The sequence below is a fragment of the Cyprinus carpio genome, chromosome B17, assembly GCF_018340385.1.
Source record: "Cyprinus carpio isolate SPL01 chromosome B17, ASM1834038v1, whole genome shotgun sequence".
In the NCBI taxonomy this organism is placed as follows: Eukaryota; Metazoa; Chordata; class Actinopteri; order Cypriniformes; family Cyprinidae; genus Cyprinus; species Cyprinus carpio.
Genome location: NC_056613.1, coordinates 28,062,512 through 28,088,893, shown reverse-complemented (window position 1 = coordinate 28,088,893; position 26,382 = coordinate 28,062,512). Strand labels below are relative to the sequence as shown.

Genomic DNA, 26,382 nt, shown 5'->3' with positions numbered 1-26,382 from the left:
TGGCTCTCTGAGGATGACAGCGCTGACCTTTCAGAGCTTAAGAGACGGGAAGAGGAAGGGGAGGGAGACTTCTGGACAGAAACCTATCAAATACATCTCCCCTTCCTTAAGTGTTACATATAAATACATAACATATGCTTATATATCAACTATATTAATATATGCTTATACGTATATGTAACCCTGAACCACAGAACCAGTCATGAGGGTCAATTTTTCGAAATTGATATTTATGCATCATCTGAAAGCTGAATAAATAATCTCTCCATTGATGTGTGGTTTGTTAGGAGGACAATATTTGTCTGAGATACAACTATTTGAAAATCTGGAATCTGAGGGTGCAAAAAAAAAAATCTAAATATTGAGAAAATCATCTTTAAAGTTGTTCAAATGAAGTTCTTAGCAATGCATATTACTAATCAAAAATTAAGTTTTGATATATTTACGGTAGGACATTTACAAAATATCTTCATGGAACATGATCTTTACTTAATATCCTAATGATTTTTGTCATAAAAGAGAAATGTATAATTGTGACCCATACAATGTATTGTTGTCTATTGCTACAAATATACCTGTGCTACTGATGACTGCTTCTGTGCTGCAGGGACACATGTAAACTATATATTAATATGTAAACAAAATGTTCAAAAAATTACCAACTGATGGGCAACACAATTACCTCCAAAAAAATCAATAAATAAAAACTAATACATAAATCTTTCCTGAGACACTGCAAACCTAAAATTGAATTGACTTTTGAGGTTTCTTCATGTTTGATTTCCCGTCGATGGAGTTTAGATGCTCTACTGGCTGAATGCTACACAAATATGTAGGTAAGAATATAAATCAGCTATTGTACACAAGCTTCTCCCTCATTCACATATGAATGGAAGTGAACTGAGCAGTAACTCCAGCGTGAGCGGCCCTTCAGAGGGCTTTCAGAAGGATTTGAGCTGCCCTGCTGGAGAATGCATCTGAACTGAGAACACCTTTACATTTCTATTCAGTTCATCAGTTTGAATTGAGTTAATGTTTGCAAGCAGGATGTAGAGTTGTAATTCAAAATTGAATTTAAGCTCTCATTAGTAGGAAATGGAACTGAAATGAAATTCAGAGAGCATGCTATGTTTTAGCCACAAAATGTGACTGTAATAGAGTTTAAGTCTGAAGGTTATATAGGCCTTACTGATCATTTTATTTCATGCATGTTGACAGACAGTCATTCTCATGAGACCTGCATCCTCCAACTCATCACATTGTTTTCATTAGTCTGTGCTTGAGATGACTGGTAGTGTTCACACAATTCTGTTGAGTTTATGAATGCTAAAGCCACACTCAGTTTTGTTGTTGAGTGTTCACGATCTCTGACTGAAATCTGTTCTCTCACCAGTTCTCTCATCATAAACAACAAAGTGCAGATGTACACTACCGGTCAAAAGTTTGGGATCAGTAAGACTTGTAATGTTTTTTAAAGCTCGTCAAGGCTGCATTTATTTGACCAAAAATACAGAAAAAAAAAAAAAAAAAAAAAAACGTAATCTTGCAAAATGTTATTTCATATCCTTTAAAATATAATTTATTTATATGAATCAAATCAAATCATTAATCCAGTATAAAGTGTCACATGATCTTCAGAAATCATTCTAATATGATGATTTATTATTAGAATTATTAACAGTTGTGATGCCAAATATTTTTTTGGAAACTGTGATACTTTTTTCAGGATTCTTTGGTAATAAAATTTTATTCAAAATATAAATATTTTCTAACAATATAAATCTTTGCTATACATTTAACACATCCTTGCTGAATAAAAGTTTTAATTTCTTTAAAAAAAAGAAAATTAAAATGTACTGACCCCAAACTTTTGAACTGTAGTGTATATTGTTAGAAAATATTTATATTTTAAATAAACACTCTTCTTTTTAACTTTTTATTCAAAGAATCCTGAAAAAAAGGACAAACAAACAAACAAAAGGTTTCCAGCACTGATAATAAATCATCATATTAGAATGATTTCTGAAGATCATGTGACACTGAAGACTGGAGTAATGATGCTGAAAATACAGCTGCACATCACAGAAATAAATTACATTTTAAAGTATATTAAAATAGAAAAACATTATTTTACATCATAAAAATATTTCACGATATTACATTTTTTCCTGTATTTTTGATCAAATAAATGCAGCCTTGATGAGCAGAAGAAACTCCTGTAAAAAACATTAAAAATTGTTCTGATCCCAGACTTTTGACTGTTAGGGTACGTGCGATGTAAGTTTAAGAGATGTCCTCATCATACAGTGTAGATTCACTGATTATAACGGGAGTGCATAAACTCACACTAGACTGAAGTCAGAGATGATGTTCTTTGGTAATGAAACTGTTCTTTGATTTTTTTCCTGAAGCTGCTTTTTGAATAACTGAGGAAATGTAAGCATTGTATTTAGTAACTTACAATGTTTCTATTAAACTGTTATCATGTTACATACAAATTCAGTCATAGTAAAAATATTAGGCTGCTTTGTAGCTGGAGTTTTGCTTTCTGGCAGTGAAACTACGGAAGTGAATAATTAAATAAATTAGTGTGATAATATCATGTATCGGCGATCTCACAAGCTGACGATAGGACCATTATTGCCCAACACTAGCTCACACTAGACTTTGCACACACAACACTGTGACAGTCGTAATATGACTATAGAAGATTTATGCTAAGAAGATTTCTGCATATAATACATCAAAAATGTAAAAAATATGTAGTACACCTTACATGCAACACTCCAAACCTGCAGATTTAAAGTTTGAGACCACGTCAATCTTCTACTGGTCACAGATTTACATGTGATATGAATTTACAGGACAGAGTTCACCAAACTTAAACTTTCAAACAGCAAAATTCACATTAGACTAGTAGTCGTTCATTTTAAGCATCAGTCGACTATTAGTTGCACTTTTATTAATAAACCATATAAATCATAATAAAGAGACTTTAATTGCCTACATAGCCTAAAAAGTGCTTAAGCGCACGCAAATAAGGCTTGCCACAGCGCCCCGGCAAATATAATAATTATGAATGTGTTAGGGGAAAACAGCAAGTACACTGCATTAACGTTTTAATAATTTATTGTTACACTAATGCTTTCTGTTTTCGGTTTAAGAGACGAAGTCAGCGACACTGACTCGTCATCTCCGCAGTATGCATGTTTCATACGGATTACATAATCTGAGAATATTTGTTTTCTGTTTGAATTGGTTCATTTAAAAGTTTCACTCTCTGTAGGTATATTTTTTATGTCTGTAATAAGGCAAGCATCCACAGAGTTTCAAAGTGATGCGTTCATGTTCACAGAGTCCAGACGGCAGAAAGCGCATCATGTTTGCTTTTGTTATTTTACAAAAGCACAACGTTTCATTGTTATTATAAATGCACATGAATAAACAGAGTCTTTACAGATATGAAAGATGCATTACTCTTAACTTTATGACCAAAAATGACAAAGTATTTTAAGAGCAAATGATTGCAGCGGCGCCTCCATCTGTCCTGGAGTAGCCCAAGCACACTACTGTTCAGCTCCACACTCCGCACAAACACGTGAACAGCGCACTTTTTTCTAGGCTAAGATTAGATTGAGCTGCCATGTAAAGTTACTACAACAATACATTGTATGGGTCAAAATGGTAGATTTTTCTTTTATGCCAAAAATCATTAGGATATTAAATTAAGATCATGTTCCATGAAGATATTTTGAAAATTTCCAATCAAAACTTAATTTTTGATTAGTAATATGCATTGCTTAAAACTTAATTTGGACAATTTTAAAGGTGATTTGTTTTTAATATCTAGATTTTTTTGCACCCTCAGATTCCAGATTTTCAAATATCATACATCATTGGAAAGCTTATTTATTCGGCTTTCAGATGATACATAAATTTTATTCATTGATTTCTTGATATTCCCATGTGTATAGACAAACGTGTTCAAGTACGTGTACACAAACTGCTGCATGCATCAGAGTCAGCTGCAGTCGTGTCCTCTGTGAAAGCTGAAGCGACGGCAGCCCGCAGACATTTATTCTGCTCTGATGTTCCTAAAACACTTGGGAAAAAAATCAAGGCCGGAGCCCTTTTCACTTTTCGCCTCAAATTGCCTCATCTCTCTGTCAGGGAGCCAAAGGGGACTCCATTTAGCCGCTCGCTCTGCCCCGTGAAGCCTGTCCACATCACATTAGAGCGGCCCCGTCCCCCGTATGATGGTTTGGGGCCCGCACCTGTCACCGGCTGTCAACCGGACGTGCAGTTTGGGTACATATAGCTGACAGGTAATCTTAATGTCTTCAATTAGCCTAATTAGTTCTGTCATAAACAATTTGATAAGTGCTCAAGCAACACACACACACACACAGATCATGAGTTAATGAAAGGCATAATAAGGTTCATCAGTGACAGAGGGTCGCGGTTTCTCTCAGCTGGGACGCGCTCTCTGATACCTGCTCTCTGGAAATTGTCCCATCTCCTTTCATTAGCACATCTCAGGCTGAGCATGTGAAAGCTCTGACAAAACTCATTTGAAGGGACGGGCGGCAGATTGCCTGCAGCAGGTGCGGCGAGGAGATAAAACAACGCTCTCTTCTGCTAGGGCAGAAATGCACCACCTAAACACCTCCACACAGAAATACTGCGACGGACAAACAGCAAAGCGGATCAGGGTCACTGTTTGGTTTGGTGTGTCCTTTCATATCAAAGGCTGATGTAAACGCCCAAGCCCTCACTACACGTGCTCCTGTTGTACTGACGTCCTCTGAGCTCACGCACGCGGGTCAATATTAACACGCACTCTTTACATAGAAACACACTGAATCGAGAGGTCACACGAGCAGCAGTCGCACTGAAACCTCTTATTCAAACCTCACACAGCAAGCAGGAGCATTAAGGTGTGGCTACGCTCAACAATGCACAGAGAAACCAAGTCATTACAAGAGCAACCCCACACAGATTTCATTCATTTTCAAGTTCACCACACTGACCAAAGAAAGCAGCTTGAAGCCGAATTGTGCATAAACTCTGAGATATCTAGATCTGTCAAAAAGCCATCCAGGATAGTGGAGAAGGCATGAGCAATGTTTTTTTGTGTATTTATATATTTTATGCAATACTGAAAAGGTAAAATAGTTCAGTCTAAATTAAAACAAAAAAATGCACCAATATTAGTGTATTTATGCTTATTAGTATTACACTCAAAAAGGAAAGAATATTTACTGAGAAAAGCACACAAATGAAGATAATTCACAGATATAATTGTTGTAAATGTCTAGATACTTACGGAAACAAAATAAATAATATAATAATAAATAAATAAATACTACAGAAGAAAATTGTTTTTAGAAATCAATATGCAGTATTTCTTTATTTCATATCACTGATCAGCTGATCAATTGCCTTTATTCTACATCAAACCGTTTCACAATCACTTTATCAATTTTTGTGAGGTAAACATGACTTTGAGCTTTCCATTGATGTGTGGTTTGTTAGGAGGACAATATTTGTCTGAGATACAACTATTTGAATATCTGGAATCTGAGGGTGCAAAAAAATTTAAAATATTGAGAAAATCGCCTTTAAAGTTGTCCAAATGAAGTCCTTAGCAATGCATATTACTAAACAAAAAATAAGTTTTCATATATTTATGGCAGGAAATTTACAAAATATCTTCATGGATCATGATCTTATCTTAATATCCTAATGATTTTTGTCATAAAAGAGAAATGTATAATTGTGACTCATACAATGTATTGTTGTCTATTGCTACAAATATACCTGTGATACTGATGACTGCTTCTGTGCTGCAGAGACACATGTTGTGTAATGAACAAATGATTTTTTTTTAACCTGAAACTCTGATTTAATCCAGTCAGACGAGATCAATCATAATCATTTTAATCATTTGTGCTGATTTTAGAACGTTTTCAATTCTCATGCAACTAAAAACAATAAAATCTTCATAATTCAAACTAAAAACACTAAAAAAAACAAAAATAAAAAAAAATACACTAAAAAAAATAAAAACAAAAAAAAATTATTTTAAAAACATTAAAACTAAACAAAAACCAAATAAAAATCAATAAACACAAATAAATTTTACAAAAAAAAAAACTAAAATAAAATGACATAGCAATGACCACATTAAACATTTTGAAGCAGAAAGACTGAAATAGATTGTCTTGTGAAATGTACTCCAATAATCCACCATATTAGCTGAGCAGCATGTCAAACTCTGGAGGCTCAAACCCGTCTGAGAGGACGGCTCCTGTGTTAGATGGTGGATGAGACTTTGAAACGGAGCTAAAGAATCCAGCCGGCCGTTTCTGAAGCGGTTAGCGTGTGTGGGTAAGAAGAACAGGTGTCCAGTGAGCACTGTGGGTCATTACAGCGCAACCCTCCCATGAGCGACTAAAAGAAAGACGGGACAGAAGGGCCGTCACTGGGAAGTTGTAATAGGAAATTGCTCTTGGCAACTATTTGTATAGTACTCGAATCTTTTTTTTTTTTTTGAGCCAACACAGCGAGCCCCTTTGGAAAATAGGGCAGCTCTCCCTAATGAGTAATCTATTTCAAAGCAGTCTTGTCTGGGCATGACAGTTTACTGAGAGGCTTGAAGAACTGGTAATTACCAGTGTTACGGGGCAATTAATGCATATTACACTGCGCCACTCGTGGAGGCAACTGTCAGCTCCCCAATAAAAATGAGCACTCTTCAGCTACACGGTGACATTAATTGGGCCTTTAATGACTATGCACAGGAACCAGGCCAAATAGGAACAAAACACAGGACTCCGGCTGACTCCTGCAAAGGGCTGGAAATTGTACTAAAAATGAGATTAATTGCTATTGGGGGGAGGAGAAGAAGAGAGGAAGAATAAAAACAGGATGAAATTACAGGGTTACGGGAGCAGGGTCTTCTCGCCGCATGGCAATTCTTAATGGTCTTATATATTCTGTGTTTAGAACGGCCGGCGACGGGTCCGAGGTCTACAGCTGCTCACAGGACGCTTCCTTCACAAAAGCAAGAGCCCTTTGAGTAAAAAGAGTCGAGTAGTGTTTGTGTAGAGCAACAGATCCACTAGAGGAGACATCCATTGTGTACGATGAAAGAACAGAATCAGGTTAATTATTGAGGAATCAAGCGCACTCCAGTCTGAAGAGCGTCTGAAGAGCTCTTGAAGCGACTCGTCAACCCATCAGCCGTCATAAGTAGCCCTGTTTACCCGAGAATCCTCACCAACCCAAAGCAAAGCATTTGCATGCCGTTTTGATGTGCAGTGTTTTAATACGGAGCATGCACTAGTGCTGTCACGCTCACCCTGTCACCGGCGACGGCTTCAAAGCCGCTTTGCACGAGGAAACAGAACGAGCAAATATTTGAATTGCAAAACCACATTATCTTCCAAAGGGATAAAACTTGAGACAACTTCCACGAGTTAAAGACCTACATTTGCGTGAACACGTGAGTCGGCGGTGGTTCAAGGGGTGGGGGGGCGCCGGGCATAAGCACACTCAACCTAATTTAGCATATCCACATTTGTGTAATGAGATCGGACGTGTTTTAGAGTCGGGTCTCCCAGACGCTTAATGTGAGGAGAGAACCATAAAAATGTTTTTAAGCGGACCACGTATTTATCCAAGATCAGCGGCTTGCAGACTACCTGCCGCAGATATGATGATGAAGTGACGTGTAATTACTGCAGTCAGACTAATGCAGAGCGAGCGTGTGAGGTATGTGTCAGCGAGTCCTCACAATGGAAAGGCTGTTTATTCCAGGCACTATTTTAAGCATGCATGTCTCATATCATATAGTGCAACTGCCTCTCTCAATTCTGTCACTCCAGCAGTAGTATAATTACTACAAGTAGAGTTTCCGTTCCAGGAAAAACTTGACACATGAACTTCAAGTTTGAGTCCGTGTGAACATCCATCTTCTAGACGCACAATTGTGACCCTGGGTCATTTTTTGTAAAAAAAATAAAAATAAAAATAAATAAAAAAATTTAAAAAATGATTTTGATGTATGGTTTGTTAGGAGGACAATATTTGTCCAAGATGCAACTATTTGAAAATCTGGAATCTGAGGGTGCAAAAAAATCTAAATATTGAGAAAATCATCTTTAAAGTTGTTCAAATGAAGTTCTTAGCAATGCATATTACCAGGGCTCTGAACGAAACGGAAATGAATGAAATTTTGACAGGAATAGAACCAGAAACAGAAACAGAAACAAAATAAAATTTTATAGTTCCGAACAGAATAAAAAAAATTTGAAATGGCCATAGTTGAAATTTGCTGTCAACCAATCAGGTATTCAGATATGCAGATGTGAAGCTGACACATTCCCGCTCAGCTGTGAACTCATCATAGGTAAGTCGTAATGGCAATGCACGGCGCTAGAGTTTATCTGAGGATAGTGTAAGAAGGATTCAACAGATCACACGCACCTGCAGCGCTTCTGTGAAAAAACTTTAGGCTTACATAAAAATGTGAGAAAATCCCGCACACTATCAACTTGCAAAAAAAAAAAAAAATCCTTTAATAGCAAAGTTTCGATCGTATGATCTTCGTCAGGCATCAACACTGTATTCAAGGCTTACATAAAAAGAAATATATAGACATATACACAAAATATATTTCACTTAAATCATTGACAGATTAACAAATCAAAATAAAAAAGTGTGCTGAGTTACGGTTCATTGTGAAGCATTCCAAAGTTCTCGGAAAGGAAACCGAGACAGCAGAAAGTAGTATTCTTTATTTTACAAAAGCTTTACAGTTTTATTTTATTTTACAGTTTATTTTGCATAAGTTTTGAATGATGTCTTGCTTGAGTGACCATATCTCACAGCACATTTTTGAGACATTACAGTTCATTATTTAAGATAAAATACAGTTAAAGAAACAAATAAAAGTGTTACACTGTTGTAGAATCTGCTGTGTTCAGCGTGACCAGCGCCTCACTGTGCTGATAAAACACACCATAAGAATGATTTACAACAATAATACTAAAGAACAAAAAATACCATACAATAAAAAATAATATATTAACACACATACACATCTAAAATGTATACATTTGGATTTGTGCTGAATGGGAGAGGTACTGTATGCATCAGATTCCCCTTAAATTAATTTGTTTTTGGATTGACATTTTATAGCCTAAATGCAAAGCCTTAACTTTAGAGGATTTGTTGTGGAGAGAAACTAAATACTGTGTTTATAATGTTTGTTAATATTTTGCTTTACCTGCATTTTAGCCAACATTATTTCTGAATGTAATTCTGAATGTAATCATATTTGAATCTTATTTTAAAATATTTTAACAAACAGTCTTTAAGGTGTTAAATTTTTTTATTATTATTATTATTCTTTTTTTTTTTATTTAGTAGCCTTCATTTGGCCGAAATCTAGAAAAGATGGTACTTTATTGACTGTGACTGAGCACAGCAGGTTAAGATACCAGATTTCTTTTCTTTTTGAGTAAAGAAAATGCTGTACTTTATTATTATTATTATTATTATTATTATTATTATTATTATTATTATTGATTATTATTATTAGGCAAAGAAAATAGTTTTAAAAAAATAACGTTATTAACCGGTATTTCTCCTTCTCGAACCGGTTTTGGAACGTTAATAATACAGAGGAATGCAGGAACAGAAACGTTAAAATATTGATTCTGCTCGGAGTGAACCAATTTCATTTTTTCTTTTAATTTCCAAGCCCTGCATATTACAAATTAAAAATTAAGTTTTGATATATTTACGGTAGAACACATGCTTGCTTGAGTTGAACACATCATTTTTTTGATTAACTGGAGTGCAGCTATGCTATGTTTTCTCTATTTCCTTCTCTGTTTCTGGCATCCCATGGTAACTAGAAATTACACAAGCTTTTGGCATTGATTTTTTATTTTTGGCATAAAAGAAAAATTTATAATTTTGACCCATAACAGTGTATTGTTGGCTACTACTACAAATATACCCATGCTACTTAAGAATGGCTGTGGAATTATAACTGAAGGCCTGTTCGATGAGTCCAAACGAAAGGTTTTGTTTGTGCATGTTCTGTGCATATCAGCTTGTTTATTAAGGAACGGCGCTTTGGTGACGCCCGGTGCCCTCTGAACCAGCTCCTCCCATGCAGACACACTGGAGACAGACGTGGGCAGAAACCAAACGCCTGGGTGATGGATGACTTCAGCGCACAATGACCGGTGTGTAAGACGTTTGCTCTTAATCAATTAAGGTGATAAGAGTGCGCACCTGAAGTCCCAGCCCTTGTATCAAGGAAGTCGCAATAATAACTAAAGACAAGTGATGACGAAACCACTGTAACCTCACTGCGAACACAATTTACAGCCCTCGTATCTCCTCCCCGTGTGCCGTTAGGGACGGGCGGGACTCTTTGCTGGAGTCTCTGGACGGGACCCAGGGGCTTTCTGTCCTCCCGTCTAATGCCACGGCCGGCTTTCATTTGCCGTGATGCATGTAGGGAGGGGTTGGAGGTTGAAGTTGAGAGGAGGGCCGACAGGAAGGAACGCTTTGGGAAGATTACAGCATTTAACATGCTAAGACCCTCGCAGCAGTTATTCATTTTTCATCCCTCTGCTTCCTTTTTAGGATGGGGTCACGGGTAACTTTCCACACGCGGTGCCATCGGAATAGAGGCAAAGAGCGAGTGTGACATCAGACGCTGTGATTCGGTGACCCCTTTCTGTCCGAGTCCTGATTAAAATATGTTTGCTTTCTTATTCAAACTGCCATTTGACAAGCTCGGTCATATTTCAGCGAACTGCACAAACATTCTCTCAGGCCATGGCAGGTTTTTTTTTTCCATTGCGTACATGACTCTTCCAGCAAATGTTTCCAATGAACATGACACGAAGAGGAGGAAAATCAACAGCTTAAAGGAACGATTCAACCAAAAATGAGAGTTTTATCATCATTAACCATCATGTTGTTCCACATCTGCATTTTTATCATGCATGCATTATCTGGATCCTCAATTACAAGCTACAGTTATTCCAAAATGCAGCTGCTAGAGTTCTTGCAGTTCAAGAAAACTTCTCCAGTTTTACCATGCAGCACTATAAACAAGCCTTTACACTAAAGCTGCTTTGAAGACATATGTATTGTGAAATAGATATACACAAAAACTTGAATTTAAATATTTCCTGAAATCATTTTTCCCAGGAAATCTAAAACCACATATATTCAACCTTTCGGTCACACTTCATTTTAAGGCCCAGTTCTTGCTATTAATAAACAATTAACTACAACTTTGCCTCAAACTCCTAATTTGCTGCTTATTAATAGTTAGTAAAGTAGTTTGTTAAGTTTAGGTACTGGGCAGGATTAGGGATGTAGAATATGATCATGCAGAATATGTGCTTTATAAGTACTAATAAACAGTTAATATGTTAATAATAGGCACGCTAATAAGCAAGTAGTTAATAGTGAGAATTGTGTCCCTATACTAAAGTGTTACCAACCTTTCTAATGTGCAGGAAGCAAATATGTGTGGAACCAATGATGTCTAACATCTAAATATCCCAAAACACAAAATGTCAATAAGGTGTGAAATGTGCATCTGAAATGTAGGCCTGTTCCTCACAAAAAGCTAACTTCAGAAAACTTGCATGAGTCATACCGTCATGAGCCTTGAGAAGTTTGGCCGCTGAAATCCTGAACACTTCGGTTGAATGGAAAAGAGAAGCTCAAACATTTGGCATAACATCTTGTTTTGTGCTCCACAGAAGAAAGGTCAGAACGACACGACAGTAAATGAAGGCAGACTCCAGTTTTGTGTAAGGATGTGGCCCAGGCCGCTGTCGCTACGTTATTCAGAGTTATAAACTCTCCGGAGACGATCCACTGATTAGCCAAACACTCATCACCAAATTAGGGAAGGTGCCCTGCAGATGGGTGATTTAAAGAGACGTTCTTGGACGCAGAAACACCGCCTGTACATGAAAGCTCCGCTCGTATAAACACATGCACTGATCTGAAGATCTGCACAGTTGTAGTTTGGACATCTGGAGACGGTGGACATCAAAACTGCTTCTGATGGTAATAGTTTTCAAACTCGTAGAGAGGAAGTAAATGCAAGACGCAGCTGCGGTCAAACCCCAGCTTTCACTGTTTAACTAAACTCTTAAATCAGAAACACCAGATGCAGTGCTGTCATTACAGGAAGAGTTCAGAACAGGATTATTAGAATCAAATGTATACGACTTCCTCTCTTCAGTGGAACACGAGCAGGTGTTCAGCAGAATGCTCACGCTGCTCTTCTTTAAATACAGTGAAAGCAGAAGGTGATCAGTGGCTCTCATATAATTATCATGCAAAAGTCCCCATGAGACCAGGTCTTCAGAAGTCTTATGATGGGATTTGTGTGCCATTGAAGAAATAAAGTCAGAGAGATTTGAAACAAATTATCCAAAATGACTTTTGCTTTGAAAGTCACTTCAAGCATTTCTGGGGACTCAAACCCATGACCTCCGTGTCTGAGCTGAAGCAGACCTGACAGTGAGGACTCTGTGTAACACACAGACACAGGCTCTTATCATGAGACGTCTTCAGCAGAGATCTCAGTAGAGGGCGGATGGGAGAATGTCACACAGATGTACTCTGGCCTGTCTTTATAACGTATAAAAGAGCGAAGGTCACCGGCAGCTTCCAGCCTCCAGAGAAGCTCATCAAAAAGACGCAGTGCTTATATGAGCCTCAAATGACTGCAAACCGTAGACAGAATTAATGAGGTCAAAGTTCCCATCCCAATACATCTCTGATTAGACTTTAACTAATATATAATCAAGGCCAGACACACTAACAACCCAGCTATAAAGGATTAAAGCAATCAAGACATGAGAAGATAGAAGGATTTCATGAAACTGTCTGCTGCACTGATTATTAACAGCGTTTCTTTTGTGATATTTATTAAAATATGAAATAAAACACCTCAGGCCTTCATGTGTGCTGGTAACAATGGTTAAAATCATTACTGATGTGCTGCTATATGTGTGTGTGTGTGTGTGTGTGTGTGTGTGTGTGTGTGTGTGTGTGTGTGTGTGGTGTGTATATATATATATATATATATATATATATATATATAGTACAGGTCAAAAGTTTGGAAACATTACTATTTTTAATGTTTTTGAAAGAAGTTTCTTCTGCTCATCAAGCCTGGATTTATTTGATCAAAAATACAGAAAAAAAAAAATGTAATATTGTGATTATTACAACTTAAAATAATTGTTATACTTTAAATTATCATTTATTTCTGTGATGCAAAGCTGAATTTTTAGGATTTAGGAGTGACATTTTTCCGCCATTAGATGGCAACAAGAGACTGTTTTATGAGTCAGCAGTAAAGACTTGCATAAAAAGTAAAGACTTTTTTTATAAATTGAAAGAATATACACTGAGTAATTTGGAAATAATTTTTACTCTTTTTTTTTTTTTAATAAAATCACTACTTTTATTCAAGACGCAGTTAACAAAATGCAGTGAGCAGTTCAGCGATGGATCTTCGTAGCAAACTCACCAACTCATAACAGAATATTAGAAAGGATAGTCACGATGTTTACATGTGACAAAGATATTGCTGAAAATTCAGCCATCACGGACATTCAGACTAATGTTTTATTGTGAATATAAGAATTTATTCTGAATTTTTGATCGAAATGAACGGCTGTATCAGATTCAAAAACATTTAAAAATAGTAACTGTTAAACTCACACTCGCTCAGTCCATCTCTCTCACACAATAGTCTACATACAGTGAGCTTTTAATAAAAACATATACAATTTGTTTTATAACACAGCAATACTCAACGTTCCTATCGTATATATTCTAAAGTGATATATATTTTTATATAATTAGTATACATAGGCTTGAGGTTCTCACAAAAGTGTTTTTAAAGACACTCGTTGTTGCTTTTCTTATATATTTACACTTGTGTAATCACAGCCATGCTGAACAAAAGTGTTTTTAAAGACACTCGTTGTTGCTTTTCTTATATATTTACACTTGTGTAATCACAGCCATGCTGATATAGAGCCGGTATCACTCTCGTACTCAAGTGATATTGCTCATATATATACTGGATATATCATATATATTTATATATACTGGATATATCATATACATTTATATATACAATATCAAAATTATCCCATTATACTGATTTTTACAAAGAGCCTGGTATAAAAATATGTTGAAAAACAAAGCAAAACGGCCAAAAAGTTAGTTGGCCTTCTTAAACTTCACTAAGTCATATACTGCTTTACTTCCACCAGCTTGAAAGTGTTTTATTTTCACTTTTTTAAGCAGTGTGCTGGTGTCAAAATCATTCTTAACCTCAACTTGAAACGACAAATTTGTTTAATGTGTCGGGAGCAAACCTGGAAAATAAATAGATGAAATGGAGGCTTAGCGGGAGCTAAATCCCACAGCTGATGGGGACCTGAAGTGTGCGGATTACATGCGAGCGCATTAAACAATGTCCCTAAATATGCATTGAAATCCGTAAAGCATGAAAGCATCTTGTCATGTGGCATTAGCATTCAGAGGTGCGTGTCAGACGTCTGCGCTGCACTGGCGTGTGCTGCGGTGTTAAATGTCATACGCCAGCGACCGCAAATCCCAGAAAGATTTCCTGACGTCATGCTGTCGTGTCAACTCTGCTCCTTCAGAGATCTTTACGGTTAAACTGTCACAAGAGCATAAGCTCAAGTAAAGATTCTGCCGAAAAAAGGTTAATGGAAAAAAGAAAAGGATATGGAAGAACTGAGAAAGTGAAAGAGAGAGTCAGTAAAGCTTCTGCTACTAAAGTCACATGGACTTTGACAGCAAAGAAGCATGATTTCTTTTGTAAATGTAAGGATGGAGCAGACACATAAGAGGTGTGATGCTAAACACCAGCGAAACAACAACACAGATGAAGCGCCGCCTTCATCACACAGTGACCAATAAAAGCCAGAACCACAAGCGAACGGTGCAAGAAAACATGCAATTTTTTACACAGAGACTAAATGGAACTGAGAAGCCCTTCGGATATAAAACATTGAAATGTATAAATCTTTCCATTTAAAACATTCAAATGAATATATTTTTAATTTTAAAACATTGAAATGTTTAAATCTTGAATAAACCGTCTGATGCTCCGCCTTAGAAACAGCCGATCTGACTGACCAGGAAGACATCTATTTATCCGATTCTTCAAAGAGAATTCAGGAAATCTTTCAAATTATACATGAACAGGATGTGATCAAGGTATGAAGTATGTCAGACTGTTTACTCGCATGCTCTTTGAAAATATGAAATAAATGATTCAGTCTGGGGGCCTAATATTATTGGAGTCTAATGTTATTGCCAGCGATTGTCAAAGCCACCAGCCATCAAAAAATGTCTCAAAAAGATTTCAAGAAAATATAACACAAATGTTCGGGTCAACAATTTCCCAGAGGTCAAGCCACAGAATATATATGACAAAACTGAGAGTATTAACCCTCTCTGACCGAAGAGAGAAATGAGCCATACTGTGCTTTATATGGCCATACATCATCTTTGTCGAGTCCTGACAGCGTTTTATCAGATCTAACCTTTAGCAGCCTCTATTACGAGCGCTTACATGCTCAGCTCTGATACAGGAGCGCCGCAGAGATAACCTTCATCTACAGAGCCCAGAAAAGACAGCAGTCTCATAATAAGATGCACATTAAAAACAAACTTCAATTAATGATGCACTGAAATTAAAATCTGGAACGAAAACAGGAACTGTTTATTTGGAATAACCTTCATTAACAACATGTTAAACCACCGGACTTCAGCTGGTACGACTTAATTATTGCAATAAACTGCAGAGAAAAAAGCATCAAAAACTGATAAAGGAAATAATAAGAGTTTGGAACGCAGTACTTCAAAGAAAGCATCCAGAGATGTTTGGCTTCTACAAGCACATCTATATTGCGCTGTATGACGTGAGACATGAGACGAGTGCATGTGTGCATCTGATCAGGAACGTCAAACACTTGTTATTAATAATTTCTGTGAGGAAACACAATGATATAATTGCGAGAGAAAGTAAATACATATATATATATATATATATTTTATTATTGTCCCATCTCGTAGGCTATGTATTCCCTTTAGGGGTTCTGTGGTAAAAAAAACTAAAAAACTGTTTTGTATCATTTTTGACACTTTCATGGCTCGTATAGTCTGATATAGTGAGCATTTGGAGGAAATGTATTTTTAAGGCTCAAACTGAGCAAAAATATACAATTTGTTGTAGATAATGAAATTTATATACTGAAATTCTGCTGCTTGTAATCTGAATCAGTGACATCTTCATAACAGTGCAGCAGATACTGACATAAAATAATATAAATATCGGTTGTTGCTCTATATCTCGTCTTAGTAAGATGAGATTGAAATGATATAATGCAGTGATTGAGAGCTGAAGAAATAAAGGCTCCTCAGAAGATGTGAGATGTTCTGGAGGCTTGTGAAGATCATTCCTCCGCTGAGCAACAGTGAAAGTAAAGCTTCTGGAAACAAACGCTCCTCAAAAGATCCTGAGGATCAGATTTGAGACTATAAAACATGATTGATGGAGAATCAAGTAAAGCTGAGCTGCTTCAGTCCAGTAAGAGTTCATCTGGAGATATTACTGCAGTTATTCTGACCTTTACTTGACCAAAATCACTCAAGATCTGACACCAGAAGCAGCAGCTGAAGCTGATTACACTAAAAGAGCTTTTACTGCAGAAAAACTCTAAACTATCAATCAGACGACAGAAGACATGAGGAGATGAGTGTGAAACAGGTTAAACAGCAAAGACTGATCATGTTGATCATTTAGAGGCCTTAGAAATTCATAATAGTGAAGTGACACACAGCCAAGTGTGGTGACCCATACTCAGAATTCGTGCTCTGCATTTAACCCATCCAAAGTGCACACACACAGCAGTGAACAAACACACACACACACACACACACACACACACACCGTGAACACACACACACACCGTGAACACACACCCGGAGCAGTTGGGGGTTCAGTGCCTTGCTCAAGGGCACCTCAGTCGTGGTATTGTCGGCCTGAGACTCGAACCCACAACCTTAGGGTTAGGAGTCAAACTCTCTAACCAATAGGCCACGACTTCCCCTAGAGTAATGTAGCTTAATAGGGTTAATGTCACTGATGCCAAAACGAATATGCGTGATGTCAAATGAGATTTGAGGGCGAGAGTAAATGATGACAGAATGTTCATTAGTGCGTGAACTATTTCTTTAATATAAAAGTCAAACAGCTTATGAAAGGACAGTGTAATGTGTGTGTTTCTCATCCGCCGTCGCTCCCAGCAGCCTCACATGAAGAAGAACGCCAGTCCAGAGTCGCATTTCATTACGTGACACATTTAACCTCCGCCGCTTCCACTAAAACATACACAAGCCTTATTATGTGCTTAATATTCACTATCAGCTGAATAATTTTTAATGCAACTTATAGCCGAGTAGATGGATAACTCAATTATGCACACATCCGTCACGGAGCCTGCCGAAGCCGGAGAAGATTGATGGGAAGGTGAGGACGACGGATCTGGAGCGTCAGATCAGTGAGCAGTCTCTCTTCTTCGCTCTTTATAGGAGAAGCCTCATTACCCATGACTCCCCTGACGAGAGTTTATTATGAGGTTAGCGTTTTGGCCACACTATTGTTTGGATGATGAATGCGGCTGCTGTGAGTTTTGGAGAGGAAATTAGTCGTGTTGTTTTTCCCTTGGTTCTCAACACTTAAAGGAGAAGGAGGAATAATTAACGGCGCTTGCAAGCGCTGCCATTTGGTGCAGACGAATATGATGCTTGAAAATAAGCAAATCAAGAATGGTGTCACTCATGCGCCGCGCTAATTGAAAACATGGCGGCGATGCTGGGAAGGTCACTGGAAAGGAAACTCGCTGACCTTTTCAATACATTTCTCTCAAACTCATCTAAACAGAGGAGATGAAGTAACGTGATTGGCTGAGTGAGAGGAGACGACGGGAAGGTGGACACAGGCAGTCCTTTGCTCCCAGAGCACTGCAAATGTCAAATCTAAATGTCAATTAAAAATTACAAGCAGCTCTGAAAGGTGCACTCTGAAGTTTATCTGACAAGGCAGTGCACAAACATGACAGAATGTGACGTGTCACGTCTAAACACACGCACACACGTGAGGATCATGCTGAAAATGTGATCCATACGACTGTAATGGAGCCGCAGCGCATCAGATCAGATCAGATCAGACGGGTAGAGTGAACTCTCGTGATGGATCGTAACAGACAAAAGGATGTTTTTACGCTTTCGGTCATATAGAAGCACGTTCCATTCGTTTTAGTCACATTGTGTGGTTAAACATGGACCTACTAGTAGAGACAGTTCTACTAGTCCACTGAATACAGTAGGTCTGTTTACATCACATTTTATTTTTTAAGTTCTCTAATATGATTGACTGAAGCATCAGTGCTCTTTATCTCACAAACACACACAGTGCTTTCATGAGAAGAGTTCCAGTGTTTGAAACACCTTTAGATCAGTGACATTTAATTATTAGAGATTGACTGATATATATCAATTTACCAATATTTTCCCGATATTAAAGCATTTAACCATAATCGGATATCGGTTTTGTAATATCGGTTTCACAAGTAAAGTATACTTCCTTGATTTGCTACAGTTATTAAACTTTATTAAACCTAACAGCCATTAATGCACAAATGAGATGCGTTACATAAATGCCTGATAGCTCTAAGAAATAGAGACGAACTCGCAGAGTCATGTAAGATATTCTCTCAAGTCCTGTCCCAGTAAAGACATAACTCTGCCTGAATTAAATCATATACAGCCATGAATGAGCGCATGCTGGAAATAAAAGTAAAAAAAAAAAAAAAAAGTATTCTCTCTCTGTTGTCTAAATGCTCATCATTAGTCTGGTGAAGTCAGAGTCACGTAGGCTAAAATAATCAATTAGTTGTTTATTGCGATTGCAGTTTTAGTTCTGTGTAAAACCATAGATAAACTGTGCTGTCAGCAGGCATTTCATAATCTAAGATGACAAAAACATATTAATAATTCAGTTGAAAAATGCAATAAAATGTTTTGTTTGCTATATCCCAATACTTCAGAGAAAATTATTCAGTGAATTATTAATTCAGTTAATTATTCTTGCACTTTATCCTATTAAACATATCATAAACCACTAAAACTGTAGTTTAAAATAAAGTTCAGATGACTCCTGTCCTTTATCTCTTTTCTCCATTTGAAAACATTGGACATTCTACATTTATGTTGCTTATTGTTAATATTAGTGTTGCTGCTGATGATTTTTTAAAAATAAAATCTTTTTATTGTTGTAATATGAAGATTAAATTTAACATGAAAGTGCTGATTTTCAACATTTTTAAAAGATGACTGAAAGGAGGAAAAACCAAAGTGAAGTATGAACTTAAATATCGGTAATAAATATCGGCTCTGCATATAGGCTATAAACATGCAAATAATTGGTATCAGCATGGGTTATAAAAAAATAAATAATAAAAATCAATATCAGTCGATCACAAATACTAAGGCCATCACATATTAAAAAATAAAAACAAACGGTGAAAACATGACTGTGAAATCTGTTGTTGTGAGATTAAATAAATCAGATATTTGTGAAATATATACAAAAGAAATGTTAAGGACTCTAAAACTGATATTTACTTCTGGAACACTAAAGCAAAGGCTTGAAATGTGTTTGTGATGTATAAAATGAAAAGCTAAACCCTAATAGGCCTTAAGTGCTGAAGACATCACACAGTATAAGACTATTACAGTTCTGTGTTTAATACTATTAGCAAACCTATTCAAACTGAACAGGATAATTTAAATTTAATAGACAGATGTCTGTTTTAATCTTTTAGTTTGTGTAGGGTCTGACCTGTTGCAGTAGCTCCAGAACTGCTCGTTCAGGTACGTGTGATGGCTGTGGTCGTCTCCAAACGAAGCTTTGCTCTCAATCCAGTGAACTATATGACCATCAACAGCTGCAGAAGAGCACAACACGTGGTTATCTCAAGAGCACGTTCACTACATACCAGCAGGGAGTCAGCACAAACACAAACTACACTGCATTTTTAGTCAGCTTTGGTCTGTATGCAAAATGGCAATTATTTTCATGCAAAACTGAACTGAGGACATCTGCTTAAAAAAATGTCCACTTAAATGTAGAGTTAGATGCTTGACACTGTGGACTGATCAAGTCACTGGTTTAAAATGGTCATTTTTTGTCTAATCAGTAAGTAAATACACAGCAGCTAGTATCAGATCTCACCGATGGGCACCTCCAGAATGATGTCCGGGGTTTTGTCGTAGCCTTTGGCACGGAGCTGGTTCTCATCTGTGTGGAAAACACATTTCATGATCTTACAGAGGTTTGCTTGACAATGTTAGAAGAGTTTATTTTTGTGCAAGTGATGACGGAGACAATTTTCCATCTTCTTTTTGACCCTAAGAACTAAACATGATGTTTCTGGCTGACTGTCCTTATCGTGAAGTAAGAACTTACACACAAACTGCAACCGTTACTGCATGATTTTCCCCCATAAATGAATTCCCTATTTCCTTAAATTATGATGCACAGGAAGAGACATTACTTGGACTTTGGACCATTATGCAAAGTCAATAATATTATTTTAGTCACATTGAACTACTACTGTTCTTTGCTAGAAAATGCTAATTCACATAAATCATGCTTTAAACTGTATTTTAGTCACTATTTTTGGTAACAGGAAAAAAAAAGTATATGTATATATGTATGAATGTGTGTGTGTGTGTGTGTGTGTGTGTGTGTGTATACACATCCAGTGAAGGCTCATCGATGCCCTCGGTCAGTGCAACTAAAGCAAAGTCATCTGGAGAGAGTAAAGACACAGACGGAGGCTGAGAGCAGTGTTTGCTGGCGCTGCACAAACGTCTCTTCAGGCGCTGTGCTGATGGAGGGTGAGAGGTCTCTGTATTATATCAGTGCTGGAGTGACCTCGAGTGCCGGCCGATCGCCCTCAGTCGGGTCAGAACTCGCTCGTTTCACACCGCAGTCTTCACTGTCCGGTGACACACGACACCAGCGCACATAAAACACACCGGGAACATCATGCGCACATGCATTAGGACACATCATATTAATAATGTGCTGCTGTGTTCCTTCAAAATCATCAGTCATATATGAGTAATAAACTCATTAAAAGATGGAAGGCAAAGTCTGAGCTCAAAAACAAAGATGTTGAACGGAAAAGAAAGCCTGATGACCATCTATAAACACAGATTATAAACAAATCTGAGAGTAAACGAGCTGAGCAGAGAGGACAATACAACTGGAATAAGTCAAGTTCATTTTCTGTTCAAGAGTCAATGATGTTCATCCTGACGAGATCACTCTAAATATTATATTCTTCATTGTTATATAAGCTTTATATTCTATGCACACACACACACACACACACACACATACTGTGTATACAAAAATATGAGAGTCTGAAAAAAATTAATAAAACAAACAAACAAAAAAAACTATGCCATGAGTGAAGGCGAGGAAGAAATGGTAGAAGTATATTTTAGTGTGTGAGCATTCATTGAAAGGAGATTTGATATTGCATGCTTGTAGGAAGGCAATATAAGGAAAGCTTCAGTACTGTAACACTGAAAACAACACGCCTACTTGAACACTCAAACTAAAATGATGAATATAACATGTAAGAGTTCTGTTTTAAACACAGACATAAGCCTACGATTGCTTGGTTTCACAAAATAAATTAAACAGTCTTTCTTAAAAAACAAAACTTAAATAAAAAAATCAAGATTTACTGTATATACAAAAAAAAAAAAAAAAAAAAAAAAAAGATGCCAGGATGGTAACTCATTAGGGGGTTGTTAGTTTGGGATTGAATTCTGGTTTTGTAGTTATTGATAAACCTGATAAATTAAATTAATTTATGGACAAAAATAAATAAATAAATAATTAAACACAGATTCTGAAAAAGTCTGAAAACAAGCATGTTTTATATTGCTGAGGTAAACTGAGGCTTACCCAAGAAGGACAGGTTGGTCTCTCTGAGCTTGTCTCGCAGCAGGTCCTCGTGCTCCAGACCGATGGCACTGGGGAGCACGGTCAAGGACAAACTCACAGGGCTTTCCTTCTGCACTTTCTCATTCTCATGGGAGCTGAAGGGATGGTCAACTTTCACAAACCCCTTTCTATATGATACCTGTGCTCGGTTGCCATGGAAACACTGACAGCGGCGCAGGGTTGCTGTGGCAACAGCAGAGGAATGTGTGTTTGTTGTAGTAGCAGGAGTGACTGTAGCATCACTCAACACAAAGCCAACATTACAGGGATAGAGGGTTCTGAGGGGTTGCTAGGGTGTTGCTATGGTCTCTGTGTACCCAGGTATAGTATAACAGCAAATATAACACAATCAGCCAACACACAAAGGTGATGAAGTGCGGAGGAACTGTGTTTGTAGGGCGTAACGCGGGCTGTGCTCAGGGACTGATGGGGCGCTTCTGGAGGGAGATTCGATGAACCCACGCAGACGTACAGAGAGAATGAATGAAAAGAGATGGAGAAAGAGAGAAAGAGTGGAGGGATGGGGATGAGTGGCCACAGACAGAGAAACACCCTGACCCTTCACCCCGACTACACACACACACACACACACACACACACACACACACACACACACACACACGCTCCTCCTCAAGCGTATCTTTTATGTCAGGTGCAGCTCAGCACATCTCGTCCCTGTGAATAGCTCCTCGTCAATTTCAGGCTTAAAGTTTTATGGGAAGGATACTGTTTGATGCAGTCGACCAGCGGTCCATAACAGCAGTCATTTACTGTGCACTGAAAAGAGGGAAGAAATATTACAGTCAGGGGGGGACGGGCCCCTCAGCATCCATTACAAACACCCATCATGAGTTTTTAGCAGATACAGATATAATTAGAATAAAGAATATTACAAGAAATCCAAACTATGAAACAAAAAAAAAAAAAACTGCATAGTAAGCTTGTGCTGTATCGTAAAGAGCAGCGTGAACATTCTGCTAAACATCTTAGACTGTATTCAATGGAAGAATGAGATGATGTTTACTCCGTGTTGGTACCTGCTCGACGTGCTTCGCTAACAGCAGGTCTGGAATTAAATACGGCTCGCGCAGCATGTTGTTGAGGACGTGTCTGGAAGCTCCTGATGGAGAGAGAAGAGTGAGCAGGAACACACATGTAAAAAATGCAACTGCACATTTTCCACTTTACGACACCTTTTGAGTCTCAAACACTTAAAAACACTATTTTCTTGAAACGACAAAAACCCTTGTCAGACCAACAAAATTACCCCAAATGCTGTCCCAACTGTTGAAATGTTAAGGCTTTGTGAGTTCCCAGCATCCAATGCAGCATGAATAAATTATGCAGTTACTGTTATAGGATTGTTTTGCTGTTTGCTGACTTCATTTAAACTTTTTTTTGCTGTTGTTTTGTCATTTACGTTTTTTTGTACTGTGATGTAAAGAGTTCATCTTTTTAACATTTGTTGATTGCCACTGTTCTTGAGGACTGTGTGTCTAGTTTTGAGGCCTAGAGAATGTTCAATCACTGATCTCATTTATCACCAGTAAAGTATGGCGTGCCACAAGGATCTCTCCTAGGTCCTTGTACTGCTATTTTCAATATACTGTACAATGTTGCCCCTTGGTAATATTATTAGAAAATATGGGATTAGTTTCCACTGTTATGCTGATGATACTCAACTATATATATCTCAACAAGACCAGATGAAACTTCTAAATTATCTAAGCTAACAGTGTAATGTAAAAGATTGGATGACCAATAACTTTCCCCTATTAAATTCAGATAAGACAGAGATATTACTTATTGGACCAACAAACATCACACAGAATCTCGTAGATTACAATTTGCAACTAGACGGATGTACTGTTACTTTTTCTACTGTCAAAAATCTGGGTGTTATATTAGACAGTAACTTGTCTTTTGAAAATCATATTTCCCATGTTACAAAAACAGCATTCTTCCATCTTAGAAACATTGCCAAGCTACGAAACATGTTACCTGTTCCTGATGCAGAAAAGCTAGTTCATGCATTCATGACCTCTAGACTGGACTATTGTAATGCACTGCTAGGTGGTTGTCCTGCATCCTCAATAAACAAGCTACAGGTAGCGGCTAGAGTCCTTACCAGTTCAAGAAAATATGATCATATTACCCCAATACTACAGTCTCTGCACTGGCTACCTATTAAGTTCCGTATCAGTTACAAAATATTACTATTACTCTACCTCTTGCGTACCAAACTAGTCTTCTATCACGCTCCCTAAGGTCACAAAACACAGGACTTTTGGTAGTACCTAGGATAGCAAAGTCCACTAAAGGAGGTAGAGCTTTTTCACATTTGGCTCCCAAACTCTGGAATAGCCTTCCTGATAATGTTCGGGGCTCAGACACACTCTCTCTGTTTAAATCTAGATTAAAAACACATCTCTTTGGCCAAACATTCAAATAATGCATCTCATAACCTTGTACTGCAGTTATATCTGATCAAATGCGCATTATTATCCCTTAGCTTGGGCTGAACAAATCATTTTTGCTTGGTTGGAACAGCAGCTATGCTAATTATGTCTCTATTTGTTTCTCTGTTTCTGCCACAGGATTGACATCCCGTGGTAACTAGAAATTACACAAGCTTCAGCTTTGCAATGATTTGTATTGTAAAAGGTGCTATACAAATAAACTTGAATTGTATTGAATTTAACTGAATTGAATATTCATTTTCTTAGTCTTGCAAGTTGTTTTACAAACAAAGGCAATGTTGTCTACATGTAAGGCCAAGTTATCCATTAAGGTTTGTCATTCATAAATAAACTTAAAATCGATAATGTGGTGACTTTTTATACATTCTTTTTTTCTTCCAGAAATAAATAAAATAATAATAATTACCTCTATGACACTGTTGCTGTGATGAGAACTTTTCTTTTAGCAAAATAAGACAATCAGCATTGCATGAACGAACACATGTACATTGGCTAAACAAAGTATCGTTACTTTTTTTACGTTTTCTCAACTATTTATTTTTTACAGTGCATGCATTAGACATTTCCAGATGAAAGGCCAGAGTTCAGATGCAGCAGGTACAGATGAAGACGCATCTCCTACACCTGCAGGATTTCTGTGATATGAGCATACAGAGGTTTGGATGAATAATATGCATGTCTCACTCCATTCATGCTGCACTAACATTATAAATCAGCCCACGAGCCATTGGATTGATTCCCTATTACTCCAACACAAAATCCATCATTTTCAAACATATTTAGATTTAATGGATTGAATCATTGTGTGTCATTCTAATGATATATCTGTATGAGAGCAACATATGCAGTGCATGATGGGAAATATGAGGCCTTGTTCAGCTCAAATAGATAGTGATGAGAAATGAATGTGTCAACTATTACGCAAGTCAAAGTTTGTGTGCCATAAACAGTCATCATTTTGATTTTCAAGACCATTTTTCTGTGAGCCCTGCAATTGTAGCTTTAAGACTTCTGTGTGTAAATGACCTAAATGTTATTATTGGCTGACCTCTAAATCTCCAACCTGAGAAGGTTAGACCAAGACCAGACCCCTCAAGGTCCAGATCAACACACTTGGTTACAAAATGAGGGTGCCTATACTAATAAACTCATACAGAGAAATGTTGGGACATTCGTTTAAAAAACTGTGTGCAGTAGTTCTGCGGCCACTGCAATCTGAAGTCATCAGAACACTGGAACCAGACCGTGGAGAACATAAACCCAGACCAAGACCGGGGGCATAACCCTGATATGAGAGTGGTCAAAGATTGGCTGGTTAGCATGTTTCTAAAAAGCATCTTTCTCCAGTGAGAGCCAATTAAAATAGGCTATGTATCTGGACTATATCAATAATCTTTCATTACACACTCTTAAGAATGTGTGAGTGTTTTCACAGAAATGCAGAAGAAGAGAAATTTTAGATTCAGCAAAAAGTGTTTAAAAAAAAAAACATTGTTTTCTCTGCTAGGAACACTTCAATACAGTAAGGAACCTTATTTCTCTATAGAGGGCCTCCTGTGGAATGGAAAGGTCCCTTGAATGTTAAAGGTTCTTCATGGAACCATAAACACTTTACTGTTAAAGAGTGCTTAAAGAAAACAAAACCGGTTCCCCAAACACTTCATCTCAAGAACCCTTTTTGGTTACCATAGATGCCAATAAAGA

At 37.3% G+C, this 26,382-nt stretch overlaps 1 protein-coding gene across 3 annotated transcripts in view; it reads right to left on the bottom strand.

Annotated features, from left to right (window-relative positions):
* Positions 1-26,382, bottom strand: part of cdin1 (CDAN1 interacting nuclease 1) — an 81,305-nt gene that overhangs the window by 15,764 nt on the left and 39,159 nt on the right. For 2 of the 3 annotated variants that reach the window (XM_042742989.1, XM_042742987.1), the window contains exons 7-11: positions 23,236-23,318; positions 22,926-22,975; positions 22,160-22,227; positions 20,408-20,473; positions 20,015-20,120 (exon numbers count right to left, since the gene is read on the bottom strand). In XM_042742989.1, the coding sequence (XP_042598923.1) occupies positions 20,015-20,120; positions 20,408-20,473; positions 22,160-22,227; positions 22,926-22,975; positions 23,236-23,318 (373 nt within the window). The remainder of the gene's footprint in view (positions 1-20,014; positions 20,121-20,407; positions 20,474-22,159; positions 22,228-22,925; positions 22,976-23,235; positions 23,319-26,382) is intronic. The other variant, XM_042742988.1, reaches the window with a different exon arrangement.